This window comes from Schistocerca piceifrons, chromosome 5, assembly GCF_021461385.2.
Source record: "Schistocerca piceifrons isolate TAMUIC-IGC-003096 chromosome 5, iqSchPice1.1, whole genome shotgun sequence".
Lineage (NCBI taxonomy): Eukaryota > Metazoa > Arthropoda > Insecta > Orthoptera > Acrididae > Schistocerca > Schistocerca piceifrons.
Genome location: NC_060142.1, coordinates 479,902,848 through 479,917,106, shown reverse-complemented (window position 1 = coordinate 479,917,106; position 14,259 = coordinate 479,902,848). Strand labels below are relative to the sequence as shown.

The 14,259-nt window shown below is 44.2% G+C and overlaps 1 protein-coding gene across 3 annotated transcripts in view; it reads left to right on the top strand.

The window, feature by feature from the left end:
• The first annotated feature begins 7,941 nt into the window (after nt 1-7,941).
• Nucleotides 7,942-14,259, top strand: part of LOC124797813 (28S ribosomal protein S18b, mitochondrial) — a 49,369-nt gene continuing 43,051 nt past the window's right edge. Inside the window, exon 1 of one of the 3 annotated variants that reach the window (XM_047260839.1) lies at nt 7,942-8,095. In XM_047260839.1, the coding sequence (XP_047116795.1) occupies nt 8,018-8,095 (78 nt within the window). In that variant the 5' untranslated portion in view covers nt 7,942-8,017. Of the gene's footprint in view, nt 8,096-8,528; nt 8,649-14,259 lie in introns of those variants that run through there. The other 2 variants (XM_047260840.1, XM_047260838.1) reach the window with 2 other exon arrangements.

Sequence of the window (14,259 nt, the reverse complement as noted above, 5' to 3'; positions counted from 1 at the left end):
AAGGTCATTAAGATACAATATGAACAGCAAGGGACCCAATTCACTTCTCTGGAGCACATGCAAAGTTACTTCTACATCTGACAATGACTCTCCATCCAAGACAGCATGCTGTGTCCTCCCTACCAAAAGTCCTCAATCCAGTCACAAATTTCACTTAATACACATATGGTCATACTTTTGTCAAAAAGCGTAGATGTGATACTAAGTCAAATGCTTGTTGGAAATCATTTACCTGTTTGCCTTGATCCACAGATTTCCATATGTCATGTGAGAAAAGTGCGAGTTGGGTTTCAGATGATCAATATTTTCGAAATCCATGCTGTTGACGCTGAGGAGGTCATTCTGTTCAAGATACCTCATTGTTTGAGCTCGGAATATGTCCTAAGATTCCACAACAATTTGATGTGAAGGACGCTGGATGGTAGTTTTGTGGTTTACTTCTCCTACCCCTCTCGAAGGTGGATGTGACCTATGCTATTTTCCAAGAACTGGGCACGGTTTTTTGTTCGAGGGATTTACGATAGATTATAGTTATTAGAGGGGCTAACTCAACTGTAGTATAGAATCTGAGAGGGATTCCACAGTTGCCTGGAGCTTTGTTCAATTTTAATTATTTCAGCTGTTTCTCTGCACCACTGACACTAATACACGTTTCATTCATCTTTTCAGTGGTGCAAGGAATAAATTGGGGCAATTTCCCTGGGTTTTCCTTTGTAAAGGAACATCTGGAGAAAGGAGTTCAGCATTTCAGATTTTCCTTTACTACCCTCAGTTTCAGTTTCTGTCTCATTCGCCCCCTGGATACTATCTTTGGTGCCACTGACAGCTTTTACATATGTCAAGAATTTCTTTGGATTTTGTGAAATGTCATTTCACAATATTCTGCTACAGTAGTCATTGAACAATCGCGCATTGTTCTCTTGACAATGAAACACATTTCATTCAGCATCTCTCTATCTATAGCCCTATGCTTTTTTTTTACACCTATTATGCAGTAGTCTCTGTTTCTTTAGAAGTTTCTTTATAGTGAATGTATACCATGGAGGTTCCCTCCCTTTATGAACTGTTCTACTGAATGCATATCTGTGGCTTTACGAGGTAATACATCCCTAGAATATCTTTGCCGATGGTGCGAATATTTATTTATAAATGTAGCTACACAAATGCCACCCCTCCCCACCCCCCCATCGTATAATGGCATGATCCATATCACCGGACGTCAGTATACAGTGATGGTGCATTATATGCTGAAGAAACAAAGAAACTCGTACACCTGATTTATATCGTGTAAGGCCCCGCGAGCATGCAGAAGTGCCACAACACAATGTGGCATGGACATGACAAATGTCTGAAGTAGTGCTGGAGTGAAGTGAAACAATGAATCCTGCAGGGCTGTCCATAAATCCGTAAGAATACGAGGGGGTGGAGGTCTCTTCTGAACAGCACATTCCAAGACATCCCAAATATGCTCAATAATGTTCATGTCTGGGGCGTTTGGTGGCTATCAGAATAGATCAGAAGTGTTTAAACTCGGAAGAGTGTTCTGGGAGCCACTATGTAGCAATTCTGGACTTGTCGGGTGTCGCATTGTCCTGCCGTAAAAGCCCAAGTCCGCCGGAATGCACAATGGACATGGATGGATGCAGGTGATCAGACAGGATGCTAACATACGTGTCACCTGTCAGAGTTGTAGCTAGACGTGTCAGGGGTCCCAGATCACTCCAGCTGCACACGCCCCACACTATTACACAGCCTCCACCAGCTTGAACAGTCCCCTGCTGACAAGCCCATCTCGATTATGTTTTGTTGAATGGTTCGCTTGCTGACACTTGTTGATGGCCCAGCATTGAAATCTGCAGGAATTTGTGGAAATGTAGCACTTCTGTCACGTTGAACGATTCTCTTCAGTCGTCGTTGGTCCCATTCTTGTAGGATCTTTTTCCAGCTGCAGCGATGTCGAGATTTGGTGTTTTACCAGATTCCTGATATTCACGATGCACTAGTGAAATGTATGTAGGAGAAAATCCGCACTTCATCGCTACCTTGGAGATACTGTGTCCCATCACTCATGCGTCGATTTTAACACCACGTTCAAACTCAACTACATCTTGATAACTTGCCATTGTAGCAAGAGTAACCGATCTAACAACTGCACCAGACACTTGTTGTCTTATATAGGCGTTGCCGACCGCATCGCCGTTTTCTGCTTGCTTATATATTTCTCTGTATTTGAATTTGCGTGCCTATACCAGTTTCTTAGTTCACCTCGTTTACTCCTGGAACATGTCATTATATATATATTACAAATTATTTCTACAACTATTTACAAAAATCTTTTTAACGGTGGCGCCAACAGGCGCATTTGAATTCTGAGACTTTACTGTATAACAATATCTCATTTAATTTAAGTACGACATAGGTGTCGTATGTAATATTGAGAAATATTCCGTCTTTCGCGACTGTAATAAAAGTTTTATTTACACCGGACGCGCTTGGCTTTATTTTAAAGCACTTCAATCAATGAAAGGTATGGCACATACACAATGGTACTCATGTTCTCTTTCATGTTTTTGTTCCACAGTCGCAGTTTTACCAATGGTACTGAAATATATTCCTCTTCTGCAACTGTAATAAGCGACTTATTTAGACCAGACGCGTTTCTCTCTTTTGAAGCATCTTCAGTGGACAGTATTTTGTCTCCTCCATTGCCAAGTCACCTTTCGTAGTTTTGTGCTGCAGTAACACAATATTCAACGTTTGTGTTGGCTGAACAGTGTTTTAGCAAATAAATGATGCTTGTGTGTGCCACACACAAAAATTATATTTGACATATCTCAGAGCACTTCACTGATAGACGGTATATTCAAGTCCTAATGTTTTTGTAAGTCCACAGTTTTGTTTAATGTATTTTGTCTACTCCCATTTGATTGATTGAAGTGCTTTAAAATAAAGCCAAACGTGCTCAGTGTAAATAAAACTTTTGTTACAGTCGCGAAAGACGGAATATTTCTCAATATTACATACGACACCTATGTGGTACTTAAATGAGATATTGTTATACAGTAAATTTTATATGAAATTTAGGTATCTAGTCCACATTTCATTCTCAACATTGTGGCAACTAAAATCGACCATACGGGAAGTATACTCTATGGACTTTTACCTCTGCAAACTCTTCAAAATTTCGTGCAATGGTTTACTATATTTAATGCTGCATAATAACTGCGTTGAACATCGAAACAAAATCAAGTCATTTATGGGGGGAAGGTATCAGTCAAGAAGATGTGTAAAAATCTAATTTTTGGGCCAAATAGTTTTTGTGAAATCGAATGATAAGAGTGTCAAAGCAGTCGGAACACGATGTGTCTTCACAGGCGAGCAGTGCAGTGACAAAATTGCGCACAGCGCGGAATGCAGGGAGCACGTCTTTCTGGCAGCGAAAGGGTTAATGCGGTCTTGGTGGCTTTACTTCATGAACTGCGCGCTCCCCCCTAAACGTAAGGAGGAGGAGATTAGTGTTTAACGTCCTGTCGACAACGAGGTCATTAAGGCCAGTCCACACGCAACGATCTGTCTGCACAAATGTCTGCGCACATCACATCTGCACAGACAGATCGTTGCGTGTGGACAGAAGATTTGCACCAACCTGAGGTGTGTGCAAACCTGGAAGTTGGAGTTGAAGGTTTGAGCGAAACCTCTCAAATCTGTGGGTTCAAACAACATCTGCGCAGACAAGTTGGAGCGTGTGGACAGGAGATCGCCGCAAATCTGGCGCGAAACAGCTGTTTGCTCAGTCTAGTGTTTGTATTTGTGCGCACAGGGCATTAAAGTGGCTGATACTCGTCAGTGTTCTCGAGAGTTTGTTAGTGAATTCATTGAAATATATAGAAACCACCCATGTTTGTGGAAGATTAAAAGTAAAGAGTATAGTGACCGAGACAAAAAGACAGCTCCATACAATGCTCTAATTGAAAAATTGCGGGCAGTTGACGCCTCGGCAAACAGAGAAACACTAATAAAGAAAATCGTTGCGAACTGTTTACCGAAAAGAGTTATCCAAAGTTCAGAAATCTAGAAGATCTGGTGTAGGAGTAGATCAAGCATACCAGCCAACGTTATGGTATTTTGATCTGCTTGGCCTTCTTAAGGTTCGCCCTGTAAATCTCGCAGTAAATTTACACGAGAAAACTGCTTTCGCTTTAGCAGCCACTGTCTACACCATTTTGACCGCTTTGTCTGTTTCCTGCGGTTGGTCTGAATGTTTTTTGCAAAACAAGTTGCGAACACAGTCTACAACAGAACTTCCTCCATTTCTATATTTCAAAATAAATGAATTAAATTTTTGACGTTTACGGGGAGCGTAGTCGCTTGCCACTGATATTTCTTTTCTACACCGACAGATGGCGGGCGAGTAGTAGATTGGGGTTTGTGTCGTGTGAACACACCACATTTGCAGCGATCTTTTGCATGTACACTACAGACATCTGCGCCAATGTCTGCGCAGACAGATCGTTGCGTGTTTATTGAATTTCAATTCCCCCCGAAGGGGGCGGGCTGGCAGCAGCTTAGTATGCCGCTCTTCAGCCGACAGATTTTGTGACAAAGATCAAGAGAACAAATAATAAAAAACAGGCGATAAAATCGGAGACTTAGAGAGTAACAAGGCGAAAAGAAATCGTGGAACGTAAAACAACAACACAGGGATGATGACGCTAATAAAAATACATACGAAGCAGACAGGGAAAACAATAGACAATTAAAAAAACACGGCGACAGTCTGGATTCTGTTCGCAAAGGACATAAAATTCACACCTAGCGACAGCACGGTTTCTGTTCGCAACACGAGAAAGGCAAACAACACTGAATAGTCACTGGAACACTGCACTAAAAAGTTGGCAAATGTGACACCACAGTCGAGAGCAGGTGGGGGGAAACTGGACAGAAGATGGGAAAACAAAAAAGGGGGGAAAGGAGAGTAAAAGCGAAGGGGGGAGCTGGGAAAGGAGCTGAAGGAGGATGAGGACCCATAAGAGGGGTGGGGGGCAGACGCGACAGGGAGTGGGGTAGGCAGAGGAGGGGAATACAAAAGGACTGGGAGGGAGAAGGGAGGTAGGGAGAGGTTTAGTGGGGAGAAAACAGGTCGGAAGGGGGGGGGAGAGGGAGCCCAGGGAAAGGACAGAGGAAAGGAGGGGGATTGAGGATCAGAGTTGATAGGAAGGATAAATGGAGGGAGAGAGGGCATCATCCGGGAGGGGGAGTTGACGGAAGCCACCTTGGGAAAGGAGATGGAGGGTGTAGAGATGGTGGGTAGGGGGGACACAACGGTGAAGACGTGGCAGGGGGGCGGGGATGGGAGAGGAGAGGAGCAACCAGGGGGTGAGGGGGTTCAAGACGGCGGGAGGTGTACAGATCGTTGTTTTTTTTTTTTTTTTACTTTATTGTTATTTTAAAGCCTGTACAGCAGGCAGGCTGTCAGCAGCATACTACGCTGCTCTTCAGCCATAGAAGGTACAATCAGCAAAAACAGGAGAAAAACATAAAAGTTACAAAATGGTGGGCAATAAAACAGGAGACACAGAGAAACAAACACGGAGCCGTTCACACTCGACGATAAGCCACACTGCAAACTGTTGAGACGACGCACAAACACTGAAGGAGACGATGGCACTGGTGAACGATGGAGTGTGACGGTAAACACTGAACACTAAACATGACGGCACACACGATACACTGATGGCGGTGATCTCCGGCGCGCGAATGTCCACTGAGCGTGTGCGAGTCCGGGGACCTGCCAAGAGGGCAACAGGGATGAGGAGGGGGAGAGGGGAGGAAAAGAGGATGCCATGGCTTAGGAGACGGGGACAGGAGGATAGGGACAGGGGAGGGGGGGTCCCGGGGGACGAGGGACGAGAAAAGGAGGAGGGAGGGAAAAGGGAGAGAAGGGATGGAGGGTGCCCCGAGGAGCAAGCACAGGAGGAGGGTGGGAGGATCAAAGTTGGTAGGAGGGGTAGATGGAGGGGAGGAGGGCATCATCAGGGAGGGGGAGCTGGCTGAAGCCACCTTGGGAGAGGGTAAGGAGGGTGGAGAGATGGAGACCGGGTGGGACGTGGGAGTACAGGCGTGGCAGCGGGCGGGGGTGGGAGAGGATTGGGGAGACGAGCGGGTGAGGAGGATCGAGTTTACGGGAGGTGTATAGGATTCGTATCCTTTCGAGGAAGAGGAGGAGGTGGGGGAAGGGGATAAGGTCATACAGGATCCGCGTGGGGGAAGGGAGACGGATGCGATAGGCAAGGCGGAGAGCATGGCGTTCAAGGATTTGGAGGGATTTATAAAAGGAAGGGGGGGCGGAGATCCAGGCGGGATGGGCGTAACAGAGGATAGGGCGGATGAGGGACTTATAGGTGTGGAGGATGGTGGAGGGGTCCAGACCCCACGTTCGGCCGGAAAGGAGCTTGAGGAGACGGAGTCGGGAACGTGCCTTGGCTTGGATTGTCTGGAGATGGGGAGTCCAGGAGAGGCGACGGTCGAGGGTGACGCCAAGGTACTTAAGGGTGGGGGTGAGAGCGATGGGACGGCCATAAACGGTGAGATAGAAATCAAGGAGGCGGAAGGACGGAGTGGTTTTGCCTACAATGATCGCCTGGGTTTTGGAAGGATTGACCTTGAGCAACCACTGGTTGCACCAAGCGGTGAACCGGTCAAGATGGGATTGGAGAAGGTGTTGGGAGCGTCGCAGGGTGGGGGCAAGGGCAAGGAAGGCGGTGTCATCGGCAAACTGGAGAAGGTGGACGGGGGGTGACGGCGGCGGCATGTCCGCCGTGTACAACAAGTACAGAAGGGGGGAGAGGACGGAGCCTTGGGGCACACCGGCGGAGGGGAAAAAGGTGTAGGAATCGGTGTTATGGATGGTGACATAGGAAGGACGGCGGGAGAGAAAGGAACCGATCAGACGAACGTAGTTAATGGGAAGGGCGAAGGTTTGGAGCTTGAAGAGGAGACCGGAATGCCATACGCGGTCATATGCGCGTTCGAGGTCAAGAGAGAGGAAGATTGCGGAGCGACGGGAATTGAGCTGTTCGGAAAGGAGATGAGTGAGGTGAAGGAGAAGATCGTCGGAAGAGAAGGACGGCCGAAAGCCACACTGGGTAACGGGGAGGAGGCGGTGCTGGCGGAGATGCTGGTGGATGCGGCGGGTGAGGATAGATTCCAGGACCTTGCTGAAGACCGAGGTAAGGCTGATGGGACGGTAGGAGGAGACGGCGGACGGCGGTTTGCCAGGTTTGAGGAACATGAGGATACGGGAGGTTTTCCACAGGTCGGGGTAGTAACCAGTGGACAGGACTACATTGTAGAGCCTGGCCAGGGTGGAGAGAAAAGAGACAGGAGCTTCACGAAGGTGACGGTAGGTGACACAATCGTGACCAGGAGCGGTGTTACGTTTGGTGCGGAGTGTATTGATGAGATCCTGTGTGGTGATGGGGGCATTAAGGTCCGTGTGTGGAATGTTGTCCAAGTACTGGAAACCAGGAGCGAGGGGAGGGATAGAGGTGTCAGTTCGATCGCGGATATCTGGGAAGAGGGAGTAATCGAACTGGGGATCATCAGGGATGGAAAACACATCGGACAGGTAGGAGGCAAAGTGATTGGCCTTACTAAGGGCGTCAGGGAAGGGGTGATCATCGTGGAGAAGAGGATAGTAGGGGGAGGGTTTAGTTCCGGTACGGCGACGGAAAGCGGTCCAGAACTTGGACGAGTTTATAGGGAGGGTAGCAGTTAAACGGGTGCATGTCTGTCGCCAGTCCCGGCGTTTCTTGGCCGCGAGCAAATTTCGAATGTGACAGATCGTTGCGTGTGGACGGGCCTTTATAGCACTTCATTTCTGTTCTCGCTGCGATTTATCGATAGATCGCCCACCCTGGTGACGTCGATCCATCGCTCGTATTTGTTGCAATTAGAGTAGATATTTCTTTTCGCCGAAAGGTTTCCGTAGTTTGTTGGTGAAGTTCTTTGTCAAAAAATGTTTCTGAGTAGAGTTGTGAGTTATAGTGGTGTGTATGAGTCACTTCAGCTGTGTAAAAGAGGTATATCTTTACAGGTAATTGATAGATGTCGTGTTTTTGTTAGTGAACGTGTTCCTAACGGTTAGTAAGTTACGTTGCAATAATGATCGCCGCCAATGTCAAAGAAGTGCATAGTGTTTGAATGAGGCCGAGTACTAGATTCTATATCTCCCGTGAAACAAAATGGATCATTTTCACAGTTTTCCAGCGTTTGTTACTTCTTGACGAATTGCCGTTGTGTGACAGAGGTGTTTCAAAGAGCTACGTTTTTTTTTTTATCCATTCGACCTCTAGCGTTGGAACAACTCGGCGGTTTTCTTAGCTAAGCTGCCAAATCTGAGCTTGGCTCGGCCTCGAATAACCACGCAGTCGATGGGATACTAAACATAATCTTCCTTTCTTTATTATTTGGAATTGTGAGTTAGTTACAAGATGATATTTGCCTAATGCCTGACAAGAACTACTTTGGTCAGTTTCGTACTTATGTTTACATCAGCAACACGCCCTGAATTTAATGAATTGTCGACTTCACTCCATGATGTACTTAATGATGTGCTATGGTACCTCATACATCTACAAACGTTAGGAGTACGTAGCGCTAACAATATATTTTGTGTTTGTTTTGTTGTTTGGAATGAAGGATGTAATGACACTGATATCTAGTGTGGTCCAAGGTATAGGTTAGGTTGAAAGGTGACAATTTGATTCAGAGTTGGCAAAGTCAACAAACTTGAAATGTGAGCTATAGTGAAGTGGAGTAGCTTGAGACCCTATTTAGATTGAAATGTGACAGTTTGATATTTTGTTGAAGTGGTAGCGTATAGAAGGCTTCAGTTATTCATTTTGCTTGAGTTAAATTTTCAGCCAGAAACTTTCTTTTGCTACAGTGTGATTGGCAAGGGGAACAGTTGGAATTTCAATAGTGTTCATCTCTCCATGCATACCACACAGATTAACATTTTATTTTCAGAATGGGGAGTTCCTCCAACTCTGTTGGGAATTAGAGACTTGATGGATGGCATTGTGGCTCCAACACTGAGAGAACAATTGAAATGTTTTTGTAATTCTTGACCCACTCAGTGCACTTGCTGTGTGTAAGTGGATCATTAGGATAGTTTTTGAAAATAGGGTTGATAGATTTGGTTTATGAATGATTGCAGAACATATGATCCAGGGAATTGCATATAATTAAAACATGGTATTCTAGTGGCCTAGTTAAGGACGAGCTGAGCTCCATCAACTTCTAGGTGCACAATCTCATCTTCTCTTTGTGTAAGAGGAAGGTTAACACTTTGTTTCTGTATTACATGCTTGTGATATGTATGGAAACATGACACACACAACTCCAACCAAGAAAAAAGCATTAATGAAGAAAGACACCCCCAGCCAAACTGCATGGGTTAGTCTGCTGTTGTGTCTGTCAAAGGGTACCCAGAGAATCATAAAGTTGTAACTTAGGTGATTTCTACAGTTTAGCTGTTTAATAACATATCCATCAATCTGAATTCGAAAAGTATTACTGTTCTCGAATCATCTGTGTGCAGTTCAAATCGCTTTGCAAGCCTTTAAAGATATATTTGCAGATACAACTTCTCTAAATACTCATGTGAATGGTATACTTACAAAGTTTTTATGGTCACACTGCCTTGTTTAACTCGCTGCCACTGAGAAAAAGTTATGAAGTGCTACAGACATTCTTTCAGTGTTACAGATTGAGCAACAATAATAATTTGCCTGTTTTTGTGTGTGTGGTATGAGTTGCAGTTTCCATTCATTGAAAGGAGCTTACTAAGATTGCGATGCCACCCATTGCCTTTGACCCATGACGTCATAGAGATGGCAGACATACCTTTTTCAAGCTTACACAGTGGCAACCATGCCATCACACATTACACACATGAACACACGGTAATACAAAAAGTGTCTAATTGCAGAAGTAACATGAAGTTAACAGGACACTCTTTCGAATAGGGGGTTTTGGGCAGGGGCAAACTAAATATACAATGCTCCTAATAATGAAGACATAACAATCATCTTCGGGATTTCCTTCCAACGAGCCGGCTAGGAACTAGGTGAACAATATGCCTCCATTGGTTTCTGTTCTGGTATAGCTTTTCCCTCTCCACTACATCCTCTCCTCTTGAGATCTTCCTTAACTTGGTCTGTCCATATCTTTCTAGGTGATCCAACTAGTTTTCTTCCTGGTACCTCCATCCAAATACTGACATCGAGTTGGAGTCAGGTGTATTCACTTCACACGACCAAACCACTTCAATCACAAAGCACCCACCCTCTCCTCTGTAGTCAATGTCACATGCAGGTTTCTCCTTACACAATCATTCCTGACTCTCCCTAGTTTTTTGTAGAGCTGACCTAAGGAACTTCATTTCACATGCTTGTATTTGACTCTCTTATTGATTACAGAGGCCTCTAGAATATACATCATGATTGGCAGGAGATACGTTTTATACATGGTCTGTTTGGCTCTTTGAGGGACTTCCTTGTACCAGATTAGATTTCATACTTGGTGGAAGAAGCTAGATCCTTTTCTTATTCTGTTGAAGACTTCTCGTTTGGAACTCCCATCGCGTGAAATGATGCTACCCATATAATTGAAGCTTTTCACACATTCAACCTTCTCCCCCTCCCGTATGATGTTACAAGGTATGGGTGTCCTCCTAATCTTCATTGCCACTGTCATGTTTCTACTCACAGTTAACTTGAATTTTTTAAATTATGTGTTTCAGTAATCTAGTCTCCTCTGAACCTCCATTTCCGTATCTCCCCAAATGGCGATGTCATCAGCAAAAACAAAAGCATTGATTTCTTTCATGGTTCTGTCCACAAGTGTAATGAAGAGTAAACGGGAGAGTGAACTGCCTTGTGTAACACCACATTTTGTCGTAAGCCATTTTGATCTTCTACCTCCTACTTGTACACTGCTCTCACAACCATCATACAGCATCTGGACTTTTTTAATTAATGAAACAGGAATATTATGTTTTCTCAAGCTTTCCCATATTTTATCCCTTGATACACTGTCATATGCTTTTCCCAAGTCCACAAATACTACTATCAAGTCCTTTCCTTTTTCCCAGTACTACTCCATTAACTGACCGACGGAGAAAATGAAATCTGTTGTTCCCCCTATTACTTCTGAACCCATGCTGTTGTTCCTCCAATTGGTGGTTTAGAATTTTCCCCATCTTTTTTTCTATGACCTTTTCCATTGTCTTTAGGCAGTGTGATAACAGTGTGATGCCTCGGTAGTTGATGCATTTCTTTCTTCTGCCTTTCTTGAACAATGGTATTATAATTCCTTTTTTCCATTCATCCGGCACTTTTTCTTTCCGAATCACCCCCAGCACCCCGTGTAACCATTGTATTCCATGGATTCCGATGGCTTTTATCATAACCGCTATCAGCTCATCTACTCCAGCCGCCTTCCCACTTTTCACCTGTTTCAGAGAATTCTTAGTTTCTAACCATGAGACTGGATTCTGCTCCTCTGATTCAATGACTTCGGTGTCACTTTCTTGTGCACCTCCCCCATTCAGTAAGATTTCAAAATAATTCATCATCTCTTCTCTGACCCCCCCATGAACCATGGACCTTGCCGTTGGTGGGGAGGCTTGCGTGCCTCAGCGATACAGATGGCCGTACCGTAGGTGCAACCACAACGGAGGGGTATCTGTTGAGAGGCCAGACAAACATGTGGTTCCTGAAGAGGGGCAGCAGCCTTTTCAGTAGTTGCAGGGGCAACAGTCTGGATGATTGACTGATCTGGCCTTGTAACATTAACCAAAACGGCCTTGCTGTGCTGGTACTGCGAACGGCTGAAAGCAAGGGGAAACTACAGCCGTAATTTTTCCCGAGGACATGCAGCTTTACTGTATGATTAAATGATGATGGCGTCCTCTTGGGTAAAATATTCCGGAGGTAAAATAGTCTCCCATTCGGATCTCCGGGCGGGGACTACTCAAGAGGACGTCGTTATCAGGAGAAAGAAAACTGGCATTCTACGGATCGGAGCGTGGAATGTCAGATCCCTTAATCGGGCAGGTCGGTTAGAAAATTTAAAAAGGGAAATGGATAGGTTAAAGTTAGATATAGTGGGAATTAGTGAAGTTCGGTGGCAGGAGGAACAAGACTTTTGGTCAGGTGATTACAGGGTTATAAATACAAAATCAAATAGGGGTAATGCAGGAGTAGGTTTAATAATGAATAAAAAATAGGAGTGCGGGTTAGCTACTACAAACAGCATAGTGAACGCATTATTGTGGCCAAGATAGACACAAAGCCCATGCGTACTACAGTAGTACAAGTTTATATGCCAACTAGCTCTGCAGATGATGAAGAAATTGATGAAATATATGACGAGATAAAAGAAATTATTCAGGTAGTGAAGGGAGACGAAAATTTAATAGTCATGGGTGACTGGAATTTGTCAGTAGGAAAAGGGAGAGAAGGAAACATAGTAGGTGAATATGGATTGGGGGGAAGAAATGAAAGAGGAAGCCGCCTTGTAGAATTTTGCACAGAGCATAACTTAATCATAGCTAACACTTGGTTCAAGAATCATAAAAGAAGGTTGTATACCTGGAAGACTCCTGGAGATACTAATAGGTATCAGATAGATTATATAATGGTAAGACAGAGATTTAGAAACCAGGTTTTAAATTGTAAGACATTCCCAGGGGCAGATGTGGATTCTGACCACAATCTATTGGTTATGAACTGCAGATTGAAACTGAAGAAACTGCAAAAAGGTGGGAATTTAAGGAGATGGGACCTGGATAAACTGAAAGAACCAGAGGTTGTAGAGAGTTTCAGGGAGAGCATAAGGGAACAATTGACAGGAATGGGGGAAAAATACAGTAGAAGAAGAATGGGTAGCTCTGAGGGATGAAGTAGTGAAGGCAGCAGAGGATCAAGTAGGTAAAAAGACGGGGGCTAATAGAAATCCTTGGGTAACAGAAGAAATATTGAATTTAATTGATGAAAGGAGAAAATATAAAAATGCAGTAAATGAAGCAGGCAAAATGGAATACAAACGTCTCAAAAATGAGATCGACAGAAAGTGCAAAATGGCTAAGCAGGGATGGCTAGAGGACAAATGTAAGGATGTAGAGGCTTGTCTCACTAGGGGTAAGATAGATACTGCCTACAGGAAAATTAAAGAGACCTTTGGAGAGAAGAGAACCACTTGTATGAATATCAAGAGCTCAGATGGCAACCCAGTTCTAAGCAAAGAAGGGAAGGCAGAAAGGTGGAAGGAGTATATAGAGGGTTTATACAAGGGCGATGTACTTGAGGACAATATTATGGAAACGGAAGAGGATGTAGATGAAGATGAAATGGGAGATAAGATACTGCGTGAAGAGTTTGACAGAACACTGAAAGACCTCAGTCAAAACAAGGCCCCTGGAGTAGACAACATTCCATTAGAACTACTGACAGCCTTAGGAGAGCCAGTCCTGACAAAACTCTACCATCTGGTGAGCAAGATGTATGAGACAGGCGAAATACCCACAGACTTCAAGAAGAATATAATAATTCCAATACCAAAGAAAGCAGGTGTTGACAGATGTGAAAATTACCGAACTATCAGTTTAATAAGTCACAGCTGCAAAATACTAACACGAATTCTTTATAGACGAATGGAAAAACTGGTAGAAGCGGACCTTGGGGAAGATCAGTTTGGATTCCTTAGAAATGTTGGAACACGTGAGGCAATACTAACCTTACGACTTATCTTAGAAGAAAGATTAAGAAAAGGCAAACCTACGTTTCTAGCATTTGTAGACTTGGAGAAAGCTTTTGACAACGTTAACTGGAATACTCTCTTTCAAATTCTGAAGGTGGCAGGGGTAAAATACAGGGAGCGAAAGGCTATTTACAATTTGTACAGAAACCAGATGGCAGTTATAAGAGTTGAGGGGCATGAAGGGGAAGCAGTGGTTGGGAAAGGAGTGAGACAGGGTTGTAGCCTCTCCCCGATGTTATTCAATCTGTATATTGAGCAAGCAGTAAAGGAAACAAAAGAAAAATTCGGAGTAGGTATTAAAATTCATGGAGAAGAAGTAAAAACTTTGAGGTTCGCCGATGACATTGTAATTCTGTCAGAGACAGCAAAGGACTTGGAAGAGCAGTTGAACAGAATGGACAGTGTCTTGAAAGGAGGATATAATATGAACAT